This window comes from Sardina pilchardus, chromosome 3 (genome assembly GCF_963854185.1).
Source record: "Sardina pilchardus chromosome 3, fSarPil1.1, whole genome shotgun sequence".
In the NCBI taxonomy this organism is placed as follows: Eukaryota; Metazoa; Chordata; class Actinopteri; order Clupeiformes; family Clupeidae; genus Sardina; species Sardina pilchardus.
The window spans coordinates 12810414-12827913 of record NC_084996.1 but is presented as its reverse complement, the minus strand read 5'-3'; the positions used below and the strand labels follow the sequence as shown (position 1 = coordinate 12827913).

Here is a 17500-nt window from a genome sequence, read left to right as displayed (position 1 = left end):
GACCTCAGATCAGATTCACATTCATGTCTCACTTTCCGAGACGCGGAATACATCAGGGAATGGTTGTGAAGTTTATGGCAGTCCACACGGTCGTCTCAGTTGGGGTCGGATGCAGAGTGCTAGTCCTTTAATGCTTAGCACAATTGCATCCCTTGGGTGCAATTGCTTTAACGCGTTACATTCTTGGGGGGTAAACAGGGTCTTAAAACTGCCTGCCTTTGGAACACTCAACATTTTACTTGGAGACTTCAATAGTTCTCCCATCTAGAGGGTGGAAAATGCTGTTGATATGATAACACAATGGGTTAGTAAAAACGTATTTGATTTAGATTGTGTATGTGTAAATACATGAACAGAGACTCCCTGAGGTGTGGATGACCTCATTCCTATGTAATGACAGGGAACTGGAGTCTCCTTAATAATGGCTCTCTGGCATGCCCCATAATGTATAACGGTATGGGGGGTGTTCCAAAAATGCCTTTATCCTAATAAAACATATAGGAGGGGAATGCATGCATGCGTGCTTGTGTTTAGTGTGTGTGTGTGTGTGTGTGTGTGTGTGTGTGTGTATATGTCACTGCCAGTATGCATATTTTTGTTGCTACTACACTGTTACTACTACTTTGGCCTTCTCGCTATCGGGTGAGTTCAAGAGTCCACTCAGAAAGTGTGTGTGGGTGTGTGTGTGTGACAGGTGAAATGGGGTGAGCCAACGTCTTCACCTCGTACACTCCACCTTCCATTCAGGTGAAAGCGGATGTGTCAACCCCCACACCTGATCGACCGGTCGAACATCCACCCATGCACGTACACTCACCAAATATCGTACGATTCTTAAGAATTCCTCCAGCCAACCTGAGAGAAAACAGTGCAGTTTCCTCCCACTTTACCAACAGGTGAACACACCATTTTTATTACACACCATTAACCCCATCACAGATACCCCAACCGGCACTTGTCCGTTTAATCTGTCTCTCTCTCTCTCTCTCTCTCTACACCCTTTATCATATAGCACAATATCTCCCTCTGATTCACGCTGTTGGAGGCTGACTGAGTTGGGTTGTGTGTAACCTGACGGGACTTGTTCTCCGTACAGGTCAGGCAGGGACACGTACAGGGACATGCAGGTGCATTCACAGACCTGAATGCTATAGTCTAGTCGCACTGAGTGCCCTCTGTAGAAGTGGTGCAGGGGGCAGCCTGAGGACAACACCGTGGGGACAGGCTGAGGACAGGCGCGCGCTGGGCAGGTGTGTGGGTTCTGCAGTAGGGCCTAGACATCGCACTGCGTGCCCTCTGTAGAGGTTGCGCGGGGACAGACCGAGGATGGCGTGGGAACGAGAGTGCCCTGTTTTGATGCCTGGCATTGGGAAACCTTTACATTCACCCACACCCACACTCAACAACACATCAACACTCCCGTGTTCTGTACAGTTAACAACAACAACAAAAAAATCCACATACTCTCGTGCACATGGTGGGTCTTTTGGGAATTAACCCCTTCTTGGAAGTAAGGCACGTGAGGATGTAGGAGGGGTTGGTAGTGAGTTGGGCCAGAGCAGAGGTCACGCATGTGTTTGAGAAGTAGGCATGTCTTCTCTGACAGGGCTTATAGAGGGAGGGGTTCACGCTACATAAGTCACCACTGAGCTTCAGTAGCGGCCCCCAGGACCGCTGGCCCCAAAGCAAACATAAAAAAAGCCTAATGGTTTGCAAATGCGTCATAGGGCACCTTATGGTGCCTTCTATCGTTCCTACTAGAGAGGAAAGGTGTGCTGTACCCTATCCAATGAGCCACTCACTGACCAACTGAACACATCGCTTCAGTTCAATTTTGAAATCCCATTTCCCACGATGCCATTGGAGTGGCATGTTCACTTTCGTAAATCCGAAATCTCCTTGATCCATTGCATCAGTCAATAGACAGGCTACCACACGCATGCAAAAATCTTCCTGTATACACGCCTTTGAATGAGGTCTACAGCAGCTGCCTTGTCCCTCCCCCACCAGTCAAGGAAGGGCAGGCAAGACCTCCCCAAACAAAGGCCCCCCCCCCATGTTCTATAGGGGGGGAAGACCGTATAGGGAGCTGGGGCCTTCCCTCCACCCGCACACAGGGGACCACCTGCCAGAGTTTGTTTTGATCCGTGCAAGCGCGTGCACATGCTCGGCCACCTCCCCCTCCCCTGAGCGGAGGTTCAAAACAGACCGTGGGGCCACGTCTGCCGTGGCATGTTTCTGTAGCATGACTGTTTTGGTCCGCATTACCACTGACTTCAGGGGAAAAAAAGGAGGGAAAAAAGGAAAGTTCTGGGAAGAGTTGTATGGGCCTGGACACTGGTGGTGTGTGCATGTGCGTTTGGGGGGGGCGGGGGGGGAGTGTTTCCGAGCTTATGCAAAGCACATGTGGGACACAGAGGAAGTTGGGGGTCAAACATAGTGGGTAGCAGGAAGAGAAAATGAGCTATGGGTTGTTTTTGGTAAAACGAGGGTCGATAAGCCTCACTGGTTTCTTCTCCAAACACATAGTCCCAGGGATGTAGGTCGTTTGGGAGACGGGCAAGCCAAGTGTTTTGCATTTCTAGACCTCTTGATGGGGTTGTTTTGGACTAGTGTTTGCGGTTGAGCTACAGCTCTTCACAGATTAATTGAAACAAGGATGGAACAAGGAAACAACTTTCGGACACCTGATCCTTCTCTAATCTGCTTTATTCCCGAAAAGATGACAATAATCACGTCATGATTCTCCCTCCTCCCCCCCCCCCCCCCCCCCCTCCCCAGAAAGGTTAGTATTGTTGAGTGTGAGTAATACAGGTTCTCACAAGTGAGTCAAGCAAAACACCTGATAGTAGGGCAACGGTTCTCCAGTCACCACAATCCCATCAGCCCCTGGAATAATCCAGATATGTGACATATGGCACCCCCTGGAGTTCAAAAGGAAAATCACAAATACAGAATCACTGAGCCACACTCTCCACCTACAGATTAATATGCCAACAGACAGAAGACACAGTGCCTGAGTGGATTAATGAGATGCCTTTATTGTAGATTTGGAAATCCAGTGACACTGACACAAGACAGAGTCTTCACCGTGTCCCCCCCCCCACCCCTCCCTCCTTCTCAGCTCCAGGAGCTGGGCCCCCCCCCAAGAGCGGGATGTACCGTGATCCCGCAAAAATTTCCTTAAATTAAACTTCCGAGGAAAACAAAGGCGGAAAAGAGAGACAGAGAGAGAGAGAGAGAAAGAGACATAGAGGACAGTAAGGTCAGCGAAACATCGTGTCGTCCGCGTGCACTCATACACAACATGCATTCAGGGGGAAAATATGGGGGGGGGGGCAAGTTAGTGGGGGAATGGTTCGACTCTGCAGCATAAGTGACGAAGAAAAGAAAAAAAATGAAAAGAAAAAACATAACGAAAACATTTGCTTTAAAATGTCAAGTAAAACCCTCCGTGTGGTCCTTTGTCAGCCCTCGTCTGGTCACAAGCACACATCATCTCGAAAGAAATGACACACACAAAAACATCCCCCGTCAAACAAACAAAACAAAAACAAATAAACAGCCAAAGACGTAAACGCTTCTACAGTTTTAGATCGGGATTGCCTGCTTAAATATGGAGGTGGATTTGTATCTTTTTTTTTGTCGTTTTAAATTTAATCGCACATTTTTTATTTTATCATCTGATACACATGTAACTAAAAAACATCTGCTCATCTAAAGTCAAACTACACCCCAGTCTTCAGTCCGACCCTCCCTCCCACAGCACACACACACACACACACGAGGTTACAGATGATGTCGACTGACCACAGGCTTGCTCTGTGTGTAAGAGAGGCGGGCGTGTGTGTGGTGGTGGTGGTGGTGGTGGGGGGGGGGGGGGCAGAGGGGCATTGGTCCTGTGGAGGCTCAGTCTTCTTCACTGCCGCTGCCTCCGGAACGTTCCTGGACACACACACACACACACACACACAAAAAACAAACACCACACACAACCAGTCAGCCGTCAGTAACTCCCACCAAAGCAAGGAGCAAGTTAACATGCTTGTGCCACTCCTAATAAGTGTGTGTAAAGACCTTTCAAAACAAGCCTACACCTGTTACTAGGTCCAAACTCTGAACACAGTGACCTGCGAATGCACTGCTAGTGGTGTCTGAGAGTGATGACAGGCAGTGTGTATCAGTGTGTATGACTGTGTACTTGCAGCGTGCGAGCGACTTACATCCTCCTGCTCTTCCTCGCTGTCGTCGTCGCTGACCACCGGCTTGGCGCGGGATCCGCGGCCCATGCGCCGCCGGCCCTTCCCTCGCTCGGACCCCTTCTCCTTCCTGCTCAGCTTGATCTTCACCTTCATGGAGCGCGCTGGAGCCCCGCCGGGAGTGGACAAGGAAGCAGAGGAAATGAGTGAGACAGGAGCGCTCCTCAAATACACTGTGTAGACCAGAGGGCTTAAAGAGACATGCAAGCAGTGGAGTGTGGCGCTAGGGATGTGCGGATAATTACTTTCAGATTCAGAGCCTTCGTCGATCTCCTCCTCCTCTTCCTCACTCTCCTCGCCCTCGCTGTCTTCTTCTTTCTCGATCTTCTGACGCACGCTGGTGAAGACTGACTGCAGCACGATGGAGTCCTCGAAGATCTGGGAGACACACACACGATTTTAACACCGGTACCTTTAACTGGCCCTTTGTGACAGCCAAACCCTACATTTTTAATGTGGCCCAGTTTATTTACAATACAAGTCTGGCATTCAGCTCTCTCTGGCTCACTCTTCCTTTATCACCAGATTCACCACACATTCTCTCTCTCTCTCTCTAGAATCTCACCAGCGAGCCCTCTAGGTTGAAGGTCTGTGCGTTCTGGCACAGCAGCATCACGTCCTTCTCCAGGTCGTTCAAGCTGCGGTACTTGTGGCTGCGAATCCTCTCCTGTGTTGGGGTAGAGGGTGATGGGGGAAGAGTCAGACATTGACGCAGAATATCTTCGCTGAAGGTGACTATGGATATGCACTTTAATGGACATGGAGACCAAAATACATGCATTCAGTCGACTTTGCCCTGATGAAGGCCTAGCCAAGGCCGAAACAAGTTGGCATTTTTAATGATCATTCATGATTAAGCCCATGTATAAGCTTTTTCGAACTTATTCCGGAAGAGTCCTTGGTCAATTCAGCATTAATCATTCTATATTTTTTTCTACCAAAGAGCACCTTCACGAACACCTTAAGCTATTAGAAGAACTACGCCGCAGCCCTCCAAACTTGTTCCATACATGCATACACAGTCTAGCTTCGGTGGAGAGATGTGGTCTAATGGACGACTAGCTCACCTTGATCTTCCTGAAGTCCACAGGCTTGCGGATGAGCTCGTAGTACTCGGGCAGCTCCTTGCGAGAGGGCAGCTGGATGAAGACCTCGCTCAGCTGTCGCCCATTGCTACTTTGAGACGGGCGACAAGAGAGAGTCAAGGTAAGTACACAGTGCTAAGACCAAACGTGGACAAGAAGGAGACGGCGGGGAGGGGTAAGAGGGACAACACGCGAATACAGACCGCATATAGTTTAAGATGCACTACTCAATAATGTCAGCTCGACACGTCGGTGAGACTACAATCAAGACCGTAGTTGTTGCGGTTTTTACCGTAGATGTCATGTAATCATATAGATTCTCATCAAGAAAAACAAAACAATGCTTGGACACTATTTTGTTCCCTAACTAATTCCGCTGAATTACAATAACATATTGAATGTTAAAACGGAACCCTTGTGGGAACAACTAGGATGCTGATAAATGGAACTCCCGAAATGTTCTGCACCGCTCGCGTGAGCGGTTCTCCTTACCTGTCCTTGTACTTGATGACTGCGTCCACCACCTTCTTCATCTTCTTGGTGAGCGAGGGGGGGTTGGGCGAGAGCTTCTCGGCCGGGGGCCGGCCGCGCTTCTTCTGCTTCTTGGCGCTGCCGCTGTCCTCGTCCTTCTCGCGGCCGCGGCCGCTGCTGGAGCCGGGCGTGGCCGGGCCGGGGTCCACGTCGCGGTCCCGCTTCCGCTTGCGCGTGGTCTTCTTGGTGCGCACCTCCTCCTCCATCTCCTCCAGGGTGCCCTCCTCGATGGCCTGAGGAACAAGAGTGGACAGGAGAGAGAGAGAGAGAGAGAGAGAGAGAAGTTAGCATAAGCTGCTGGACAGAAGGCTGGAAGAGTGGAGAAGAACTGCAGGCACTGCCATTCATTCACACTCAGTACTGGGGAGCAGTAGCCAGTGGACCTCCGAGAAGAACTTGGCCACCAGGGGAAACAGAAAAGACCTAACACAGATGTTATCAGTCTCCATCATGCCTTGCTTTTCTACAATGGTCCAGGCACATCTGATTTGTATTGGTGTAACAAAGAGACACTTGGTAAGCTAATGGTGTAATCAGCTAGACCACCTCCGTCTTGAATGCAGAGGGTGAAAAGATGGAATAAACAGTAAAGTAGCGAAATAGCAGGACTGAGAACTTCAGGAGAAATTGAGAACTTTCATTTCAGACTGGCCATCTCCTAGAACATAGTCATTTCAGCTCCCTGATGGCCTCACCTTGAGCCACTGCTTCTCGGTGAGCGAGTCGCTGTAGTCGACCTCCTTGCGTTGGCGCGAGCCGCGGCCGAACATCTTCTCCTCCTCCTCCTCGCAGGTGAGCCGCTCCACCTCGGCGTCGTCCTTGATGATCCACGAGGGCAGCTCGTCCTCCTCCATCAGCCGCGGCTTGCGCTTGGGGTTGCGGGCGTCCTCGCGTCTCCGGTCCAGATCCATGCGCTGGCGAGGGAGAAGAGAAAAACGTGGAGAGGAGTGGAGAGAGGGAGAGAGAAAAAAGAAAAAGTAAGACACAGCTACAATTCTATAGAATTAGTATAGATATCATATCATTATAGGTCATGGCCATAGGAACACCCAGGTAAGGAGATGGGCGGGACCATTGCACAGAGGAACTAGACATGCCATGAAGTGGTCAAACTCCTCTTCGCTTCTGGCAATCATCTGGTTAACCGTCTCATCGTCTGGCACTTCATCCTCTTCCTGTGGGGGCAAAAGAGGGAGGGAAGACAGAGATAGATAGAGAGAGAGAGAGAGAGAGAGAGAGAGAGAGAGAGAGAGAGAGAGAGAGAGAGAGAGAGAGAGAGAGAGAGAGAGAGAGAGAGAGAGAGAGAGAGAGAGAGAGAGGGTAGATCATTGATGAAAGATTTGACACATCTAACAGGCTTAAGGAAGAAAAGAAAGGTTGAGTGGCTCAAGTCATGCTCAAGTCAAACAATGTTATTAATATTTTGAAATTGTAAATCATCACACAACACAACACATCACTACTCATACTCTACCGATCTTGCTTAACCAACCTGGTCTCTGCTGGTTTCGCTGCCCTTCTCGTAATTACCACATTCTGACTGCCGTACCTCGTCCTGTTCCTCGTGTTCCAGGATAGCCTGAAGGAAGGCCCGCCGCTCATGGCTGGACGACTTCTGGTCAAACATGCCTGCTTGGATGACCTTTTGGTCGACGTTGAGCTTGTACTTGGCCGCGGCCAGGATCTTCTCCTCCACACTGTTGACGGTGCAGAGGCGGAGGACGCGGACCTCGTTCTGCTGGCCGATACGATGGGCTCTGTCCTGGGCCTGCAGATCCTGAGGAGGGCAGAGGGGGACACCGAGAAGAGGTCAGTGGAAAAGACCACAACATCGGTCACATACACAAAATGTATACTTAGAAAAAACAAAAATGTCCTCCGCGCTCCTGGGAATCACTATCTGGTGCGTCAACGGGTCTAGACTCTGATGAAGACGTGGTAAACGTCGAAACGCTAGTCCACGATGTCGGCACCTTATAAAAGATATAAACTTCACATTTGAGTTGCTCCGGTGAACCTTGATCCTTTACGAAATGTATACTATTTATTATCAGTGTTGGGAGTAACAACGTTTAAGTATAACGCTGTTACTAACGGCGTTAATTTGTCAGTAACGAAGTAATCTAATTAATTACTTTTATTATTATATTATTATTATCATTGGAGGAAACCGAAAGGAAAGAGACAAGAGTGAGAGAACAGATGTGGTACAAGAGTGGTCGATAAAAGAGATGCTCTTGGCAGTTTCTAGGCAACATATCGTTGAGGTAAACAGACAATAAGCAGTTAACGGGAAGATGAGAGCATCTGCAAAATACTGAACTTGCCCAGTGTCCATGATGTGACCATATGTATGTGTGCTGGGAGAGTGGTGGAGTCTTTACCTGGTGAGGGTTCCAGTCGCTGTCAAAGATGATGACGGTGTCGGCCGACTGCAAGTTCAGCCCCAGGCCTCCAGCTCTGGTACTCAGCAGGAACACAAAGTACGACGACTGGGGGTCGTTGAAATTCTTCAGCAGCGTACCACGGTCCTCGGCCTTAGTGGTTCCTGCGATGTGAGCAAAACCAGAGCCGTTTAAGACATCGCCGGCAGATTACGCACGCACAGAGAATCAACGCGTCAAGAGGACGAGGAAACAGATAACTCAGAGCGAGAGAGAGAGAGAGAGAGAGAGAGAGAGAGAGAAAGAGATAGACAGAGAAAAACAGAGGACAGAGACCGTAAATAAAGAAAAAAAAAATAGGGGGGTGGACAATATGTTACGATTACGACATGCTGCATCCCCTCACCGTCCAGACGCATGTACTTGAAGTTGCGGTAGGAAAAGTAGTCCTCCATGATGGTCATGAGGGAGGTCATCTGACAGAAGAGCAGCACCTTGTGGTTGGTGGCCCGCAGCTTGGGCAGGATGCGGTCCAGCAGCTCAAACTTGCCAGAGGCACGGTACAGGTCAGGCCTGGGCAGAGGTCAGGGGTCAACGAAGGGTCAGTTGCAAACGGACAGGGTCACCATTGGTAGTATTTTGCATTCTGCCATGTTTCTAATTCCTCAGAATAACTGGGCAGCAGTTTTACTAGTGGTTTCAAGACCTACCCTGAAAGGGGAGATACTGGAAATAATTCTACTGCCAAAAACTAAACGACTCATTTATGCGGTTTACCAGAAGCCATGCTATGATGCCGTGGTCAACCCTGATACTCACCCGGACACGATGCCTCCAGTGAAGCCCAAGTGCTCGGAGAAGGACTCCTACAACACAACCCCAAAACACTGATGAGCCAAAGGAAAGGACTATACACACACACACAAAGCCAGCAAAAACGCAGTGCAAATGTCAAGCGCACACCACTTCCACTCAATCACACTAATGTAACTCATTAACATAAACCTCTCTGACAACTACGTAAAAGGCTATTCTTCATTATGTAGGCTGCAGATTCCTGACAGGGAAATAATGGAAGTGGCCTTCAGCACTGAATGTGAGGACCTGTTGGCAACGTTCTGGTCACTGGGGGCTTTCCTCTATGTAATTGTGGTGAAGCGGAGAGAGCAGTGCTGCTGTTAGAGAAACGGTGTGTATGTGTGTGAGAGTGTGTGTGAGTGTGTGTGTGTGTGTGTGTGTGTGTGGTGGACACCGAGGCGGCTGGCGCTCCTCACCTCGATGTGCTGGAACATGTAGGGGTGGTTGCAGATCTTCCTCAGCTGCATGATGGTGTTCATCAGAGTCTTGGTGCCACCCTTGCCCTGAGAAAGACATGGATGTGGCATCAGGTTAACCACCAGGTGGTAAACAGGCAACACAACTTAACTTTGCAATTTGGGAAAACTGCACGGAATACTCAAACAGAACGGCTAACTACCCCCATATTTCAAATGTGTGTGTGTGTGTGTGGGGGGGGGGGGGGGGGATTATTCCCATTAACAAACTGTGATTTGATTAAACAAATGATTAAAGTAGTTATTCAAACATGGCTGTGTGTGAGCACATCATGCAACATGCGCGTGTTCCTGGTCTCACCTTCTTGTCCTTCTCGGAGCCGTCCGTGAGCAGGACTCCCTTGGCCTGCATGTGTCTGTACAGCACCCTCTGGAGCGACGACATGTCGCACTTGATCACGTACTCCACCTGGTGGACAAACAGGGGAATGTGTCAGGAGGAGCCTCAGGAGTAGTCTTCATGGGCATGTGGCATCTTCCCATTCCATTGTTTACTGGGAATATGCACGTTAGTGTGTGTGTGTGTGTGTGTGCGTGTGTGTGTGTGTGTGTGTGTGTGTGTAGCTGCTGACCTTCTCGGGGAGCTGAGCCTCGACCTCCTTCTTGAGCCGACGCAGCAGGAAAGGCCGGAGCACCTTGTGCAGACGACGGATGATCAGGATGGTCTCTTCCTCGTTCAGGTCCACCTAGGAGTGGAGACCAGACGACAAATGGGTCAAGGGTAACAAACACTCATGAGAACACAAAAACAACTGCTGTTAAAATGCTGCACAACACACAAGCAGAGAATAGGACAGAACAGAGTGCCAAACAAAAAGCCAAACCTCTGACCGAGTAAGGCAGAGATCACACTGACATTTGGGAGGAGGTAAAGGGTAACGCAGCGCTCAGACTTTTGATTCATTCAATTTCTCTCACTGCTAAATGAGGTGAAGCACTACAGTCTGTACGGAGAGAAACATCAGAATGCCTAACATGTCAGGAGACATCGAAGTCAGAGACTGAAGAGCCTTGTATTGCGCCCCTTGTTGCTGCTGGATCACTGGCAGTGCCAACCATAAAGTTGCTGAACCATTAGCAAACAATATAAAAAATGTGCTACTGCCACTGGTCAGTGTGTAGGCAGAAAAATAATGACCAGAACTGCGTAAACAAAACCGAACTAGGACAGCGTGTTCCTGCACCCACCTTCTCCCCGGTCATGGCGAAGGGCGCGTTGAACCACTGCTCGAAGGTGTTGCAGCTCTTGAAGATGGTGGGCAGCAGGAAGTTGAGCAGCGCCCACAGCTCGGGCAGCTTGTTCTGCAGCGGCGTGCCCGTGAGCAGCAGCCGGCGCGGGGCCAGGTAGTGCGTGTTGAGCACCTGGGTGAGCTTGCAGTGGTGGTTCTTCATGCGGTGACCTTCGTCCACGATCATGTACTTCCAGCGGATCTGGAGGAGGAGGAGCGCGTAAGCCAGCCGTTAGTGTCGTCACAGTACCAAACGCATGCCCTCCATACAATACCATCATCCACAACTTCTTTGATAAAATAAAAAACCTTATAAATATATACATATAAAAAAAAACAAGGCTAACCAATCAACAACAAAGGTATTAGATTATGCCTAGAACACAGAATATTTTGCCCAATGTAAACAAATACAGCTAATACTAAAACCTGATTAAAATGCCATTTTTTTTTATCAGTACTAAGTAAAATGGGGTATTGCTACATTGTTGTGCCAGGTGCATCATGCAACAGCATTGTTCCAACTAAAACACCTTTGAAATGGGTTTGGATTTTAATACGAGTACAATATGCTTCTTGGAGTTAGATTTTTGCTCTAGGCATTTAAGTTTGTTTTATTTGAGGAAATGCTGTCAGGCAGACATCGTTATTCAAAAAGGTTACTTTCAAGGTTGCCAAAAGTTCCTTCAAATGTTCTAGATGCAACTCCTTCTTCTGTGTGTGAGTTTAAGCCTAAAGCATAAAGACTGTGCAGAGCTTGTGCTCACCTTGGCCAGAACTTGCTTGTCCTTGATAATGTACTCATATGTGGTGAGCAGCACGTTGAACTTGCCACTGCGTAGCTGGGGGACGAAGCCTCGACGAGCAGCTGGGGAACCCTGCCAACACACACGCACACACACACACAGTATTACACATTCAGCTTTGATATCCACATACAGATATTGCTTGAGGACTACAGCTCTTCAATTTGTTTTTTCCTCATTCATTTCAATGCATTCCTATTTTTAAATGTACCGTCTACCCACCTTGTAGGAGACCTTTACCACAGATGGAGACCACTTGTCAAACTCATACACCCAGTTGGAAAGAGTTCTGATAAAAAAAAATTAAAAAGTGGTTAGAAGAATTAGACATTATTGCCATAGTACCACACACAGTTAATGGGTTGGTAGGACACAATAACAAGTAACAGTTAACAAAATCTATACTCTTATGCCGGTAAGAAATGTATAGCGTGACTGGGTTAGAAAAGGGCCAATGGCGGTGAGCAGTAGATAGCGTGAGGAAGAGGAGTGTCCACTCACGAGAGGGGCACGATGATGAGGAAGGGCCCGTTAATGCGCTTCATCTCCATGAGGTAGGTGATGAGGGCGATGGTCTGGATGGTCTTGCCCAGCCCCATCTCGTCAGCCAGGATGCCGTTCAGATTGTTGTTGTACAGAGACACCAGCCACTCAAGCCCTTTGATCTAAACACACAGACAAAACAACCAGAGAAGAGAGAGACAGGGTGAGGGTGTGTGAGAGGTGACGAGTGAAAGACAGCACGGAGATCTTGGAGTCCCCTGGTTTAGTTGTCAAGGGGACAGGTCAAATACTGTATATGTCCAGCTCAGAAGTTGAAGACCCTGAAGGACAAATCATTTTTTCTGTTTGACTTACAAGGGCCGGGTTTCCCAGATTCGTTAAGAAGCTCTTAAGTGCTAAGAACTTCTAAGGAGCGTTCTTAGAACGTTCTTAGAGCGCTCCTAAGAAGTTCTTAGCACTTAAGTGCTTCTTAATGAAACTGGGAAACCCGGCCAAGATTGTTTGCACTTCAGGCATCCATAAGGATTGGGTTCTTGAATGTCAAGATTGACATTAGCATAAAAAAAATGTTGCATAAACCCAGCGTCTGTGGGTGCGTTCGCTTACCTGGTACTGCTTGAGCTGTCCGTTGATCAGCAGGGTGGACTGCCTATCCACCTTCTCTGTAACAGCGTGGGCCACAGCGTAGTAGGACTGCAGGCCGCGGTTGAAGGCAGCATTCCCGTACTCGTCGTCCACGTCCTGCTTGGCGTGTCTGAGAGACGGATGGACAGACGGAGGACGAGAACCGTTAGAGGGACAGGGATCATCAGGTGCCTCCAACACTAAGCAAGGCCAGTGTTATTTATAGAGGCCATCTGATACATAGAACATGCAATTCATTGTACTTAACATACAGAAAAAAAAAAGTCAAAACAGCATGTGTTGTCTACTTCTCGTTTGTATTTTTTTGGTTCTACAAGGTTAATCTATTTTGAGGCCTGAGTGCAAACACCACTCAAGGCCAGATGCCAGGTCTGAGCCAGGGACACATCAGACATATCAACACACAGACATACGGAGGAGGTGAGAACCGGCCTTTTCTGAAACTAGCGGCGAAACCCTCTCCGTATCTACTTCCACTCCGTTAGCGTTAGCTCATGCGGAGGGCGTGCCACATTAAGTGCCATCCAAAACCAATTCAGGCCAATGTGGGTATGGATAGGGGCTATAATGCCCTAAAGAGTGGGTCTGCATCAATGCTCATTCACAAATCATGTGCAACACTTCATACATGTCGGACCTTGAACTTTGTGCTAAAACATACTTTCTATCATAACAGTTACTGATATTACCATAATATCCCGACTGTTAGCCGCGGCTTATACATTGATTTTGCAAAATTTCTTTAGCTATGAGGTTAATACAGGGGGCAGTTAATATGGTGTTAATATGCTTTTGTTTCTTTTAACTTGCATAGAACACTGTCCTGCGGTTTATACACGGTAAATTACTGTAGTGTGGAAAGTGGTAGGTTTAGACAACAATCCTGGGACCCAGAGAGATAGACTGATACTCACTCGATGATGTGACGTACGTCCACCTCAGACACTTCCTCGCTGTCGGGGTCTGGAATCTTCTTCGTCTCCTCGGTGGGAGCCTGAGACGGCTGTGGCTCGTCCTCCTCGTCCTGCCGGAGGGAGACAGGCACGCAGAGCAATTGGGTTTGGGCCCAAAACGATTTTTAGAACAGTTTATTTGGGGGGGGGGGGGGGGTTAATTGAGATAGGACAGTAGAGATGGACGGGAAATGAGGAGAGAGAGAGAGAGGGAGAGAGGGAGGGAGGGAGCGAGAGACAGAGCGAGGCGGGAGGAGGACAAGGAAATGACCGTGGGTCGGAATCAGACCCAGCTCCCTCTGGTCAAATAGACCGGAGGTATGGAGGCTGCTTCTACAGCTCCCCCAGACAGATGTGTCGAGACATACTAAAGGCAAAAAAAATGGATACAGAGAAAGGACAGACAGACAGACAGACAGACAGAGTAAAAAAACAGAGAGATGACTCTACCTCCTCTTCCTCTGATTCACTCTCTTCACTGTCTGAACGTGGTGCCACTTCATACCTGCGCACAAAAGGGACCCACAGAAATCAGTTCTGTACCATCAATAGGCTGCAAACGTATAGACACTACTTTGTCACACACACACACACACACACACACACACACACACACCATTCACATGACTACACACACACACATCATTCAGATGACGACATCATCCTTCTAAGCAACTCACCCAGGGTTCATCTCCAGCCAAGTGTCCAGCTGGCCTGCTTTGGGGGCGTCCTCCCCAGTCAGGATCTTGCCACTCTCCACGTGCATGACCTTCACTGGCAGGTCACTCATCTGACTGGTCTCATCCAGAGGCTACCAGGATTACAACACAACAAGTGCAATGTTAGTACGCTAGCTAGGTTAGCCCATTTTTTATCTTCAAACTGACCTCAGTGAGCTACATGATCAACATAACCCAATGTATAACTGCACAAATAAAATCAAAGATGCTTTTTATTTGTAATTCACACAAACAAACACAGACACAGACACACACCTCTCCATCTGGGCCCAGGACAGAGGTTGAGCCATCGGCATTCTCCACCTTTTGAAAGAAACACAGAACAAGGTTTCAACATCCAAGACACAACCGGTCCATTCGGCTACTTCAGAAATTCCAAAGCTCCGAGTACATGCGAAGTCTGAAAAAATCCTTCACTCAGTCCTTCAGCTAGACTCTCCCTCCCTCCCTCCCTCCCTCCCTCCCTCCCTCCCTCCCACTCACCTTCTTTTTCTTCTTCTTCTTCTTCTTCTTCTCCTTGGCGGCCTGCACGGCCTTGTGGGCGCGCACCAGGTCGGTGAGGTTGGCCACGTACTCGTCCGTCTGCTGCAGCAGGTAGGCCAGGCGCTTGTCCTTCTTCTGGTCAATGAGCTTACGGTAGCCCTCTTCATCCTCAGCCTGTGGGCAGCGAAAGCCAACGGTGTGAGTGGAGGAACAAAGCCACATGTGGGGGACATGTGTGTGTGTGTGTGGTCAGGGTTGAGTGTGCATGTGTGGCCTTTGAGCACAAGTATGCATGTCTGTGTGTGCTGCCTATATGAATGCATGTGTACACATGGCTTATATGAATTAATGTGCCTGTGTGTGTGTGTGTGTGTGTGTGTGTGTGCAGTTGATATGAATATGCATGTGAATATGTGTGTGTGTGTGTGTCTACCCTCGATATGGACATGTGTACATCGCGTATGTAGCCAATATGAAGAGTGTGTGTGTGTGTGTGTGCGCTCACCATCAGTCTCCTCATTCTCTCCTTCTCGATGCGCTCGTTCTCCTTCTTCTGCTCGCGCTCCGTGTTGGCGTGGTAGGTGGCCACGGCTTTGGTCAGCTTCTGGATCTTGCCCGTGATGGAGCGGTGGTACTCCTTGAAGTCCTTGGCATGCTGCAGGATGCTGTTGAGGTATTCCTGAAGAACAGAGCGAAGACAATTCATAACTACTGCACCACATCATCGGAGATCCCTTCCACGGTGAAAACTAGAACCACATCCCACATCCCACACCCACCACACATTTGATTTGATCTAAAACCTTGAATAAAGGTTATGGGTCTAATATTTTAACGCCATTTAAGACTGAACCTGACAAATCATCATTTTCGCAGCTAGTGTATTCTACTAAGTTTTGGAATCATTAACTACAACTCGTGTCAACCAACACCAAATAAAAAGGATCTCAACAGCATATGGATGGATAGAATGGATGGAGGTCTAGTTCCGTTGCTGTGGATACAGAGAGGAGAGGAGAGGAGAGGAGAGGTACCTGGTGCTTCTGTCGGCGCTTGCGCTCCTGCTCGATCTTCTGCTGCTTCTCCAGCTTCTCGGTGATGCGGGCCTCGCGCAGGGACTGGCGCTTGCTGCGCTTGTAGGCCTTGGCGTTCAGGGCCGTCTCGAGCGCCGTGTCGCGGCGCATACACACCACCACCTCCTGCCTCAGCTGCGCAGGGAGACAAAGACACAGAGAGAGTAAGAGATCAGCTTAGTTTACTACTTTTACTCAATCATGTTTAAACAGTCCTCAGTTTCAGCACTAAGGCTTCATATAAGACACAGTCCATGATATTTTCAAGATATCTACATAACATACTAGCATTTAAAATCATACACCTCATGATATCTAACTCATTCTTGGGTTTAGTGAAATCAACAATGAAATCTCAACTGTGGAGACCTGTTTCCAGACAAGCCTGTAGTTGAGAGTTGGCCAGAGCCCTCACCTGTCTCTGGAAGTTGAGCAGCCTCAGAGCCTTGAGCTCAATGGTCGCTTTGGTCCTCAGGTCTCCGGCCAGAGATCCCGGAAGGTTCTCCAGCTCCTGGATGCGATGGGTTATACGAGCCTGCAGCCTGGCACACAAGTCAAAAATATGAACTTTTAGGATGGATTTCAGAAGCAAGGGTGAGCGGGTAAGTGTGTGAATAGTGTGTTTAGAGATATATGAAGGTATATGTGCATAGTATGCGTATGCTATGAGAATAGTATGCTTAGAAGTATATATGAATGTGAACACAAGTAAATAGTTTGCTTTGAAGTGTGTGTGTGTGTGTGTGTGTGTGTGTGTGTGTGTGTGTGTCCCCGGTGTCTGACCTGTACTCCCTCTCCTGCAGGATCTCCACTGGGTCGAGGCCGCGGGGCTTCTGTATGGGCGTGATGCGGTTCTGCTTCTGGTGCAGCATCATGGGCGGCGGCTGGGCCGGTTGCCCGGGTGACTGGGTCTGAGGGGGCATGACGGGCGAGGCGGCCGGGGGCACCGAGGGGGGCGCAGGGGAGGGCCGTCCGGTGGGCTGAGGGGGGAGGAGTTTCTGGGGAGTGCTGATGGGGGGTGCAGCATTCACCATGGGACCTGGAGGGAGGACGCCATTTCATTAGTGCGGAAATAGCAGCACATTTCTCTAATCGTAAACCATCACTTTCAGTGACAAATATACAGAACAACCACAGGGTTAGAACGATCTCATTAAAAAGATTCTTGACCAAATTGAGAGCCCAGGAAAGTTCTCTATGACTCAAATATAGTAACAACTCCAAAAGCCATGGTTAGAAGACTCTTGTTTACAGGAAAGGGTTTACAGGAAGATCCATTGCATTGATCAGTATATTGTGTACTGGTCTGCCTGGACAGGGGCTCACCTTCAGGCCAGGATTTGGGTGGTCCATTGGTGGGCTGCCCCTGCATTCCTGGGGGGACTCCAGAGGGCCCTGGAGGAGGCATATTGGGTCCAACCATTCCTGCAGCAGGAAGAACAGAACACATTTCACCATAAGGTCATAAGGTCAT

General features: G+C 48.9%; 1 protein-coding gene across 1 annotated transcript in view; it reads right to left on the bottom strand.

The window, feature by feature from the left end:
- Positions 1–3119: 3119 nt before the first annotated feature.
- smarca4a (SWI/SNF related, matrix associated, actin dependent regulator of chromatin, subfamily a, member 4a) overlaps positions 3120–17500 on the bottom strand; it is a 15196-nt gene continuing 815 nt past the window's right edge. Inside the window, exons 2-31 of the mRNA XM_062531924.1 lie at positions 17353–17451; positions 16810–17065; positions 16442–16568; positions 15988–16161; positions 15459–15632; positions 14954–15127; positions 14726–14773; positions 14411–14541; positions 14181–14235; positions 13692–13801; positions 12739–12886; positions 12130–12293; positions 11851–11917; positions 11590–11700; positions 10782–11024; positions 10166–10279; positions 9895–10002; positions 9534–9620; positions 9079–9125; positions 8666–8832; positions 8260–8423; positions 7368–7652; positions 6973–7050; positions 6571–6789; positions 5837–6108; positions 5327–5432; positions 4825–4926; positions 4505–4637; positions 4224–4363; positions 3120–3945 (exon numbers count right to left, since the gene is read on the bottom strand). Coding sequence (XP_062387908.1) covers positions 3910–3945; positions 4224–4363; positions 4505–4637; positions 4825–4926; positions 5327–5432; positions 5837–6108; positions 6571–6789; positions 6973–7050; positions 7368–7652; positions 8260–8423; positions 8666–8832; positions 9079–9125; positions 9534–9620; positions 9895–10002; positions 10166–10279; positions 10782–11024; positions 11590–11700; positions 11851–11917; positions 12130–12293; positions 12739–12886; positions 13692–13801; positions 14181–14235; positions 14411–14541; positions 14726–14773; positions 14954–15127; positions 15459–15632; positions 15988–16161; positions 16442–16568; positions 16810–17065; positions 17353–17451 — 4139 coding nt within the window. The 3' untranslated portion in view covers positions 3120–3909. The remainder of the gene's footprint in view (positions 3946–4223; positions 4364–4504; positions 4638–4824; positions 4927–5326; positions 5433–5836; positions 6109–6570; positions 6790–6972; positions 7051–7367; positions 7653–8259; positions 8424–8665; positions 8833–9078; positions 9126–9533; positions 9621–9894; positions 10003–10165; positions 10280–10781; positions 11025–11589; positions 11701–11850; positions 11918–12129; positions 12294–12738; positions 12887–13691; positions 13802–14180; positions 14236–14410; positions 14542–14725; positions 14774–14953; positions 15128–15458; positions 15633–15987; positions 16162–16441; positions 16569–16809; positions 17066–17352; positions 17452–17500) is intronic.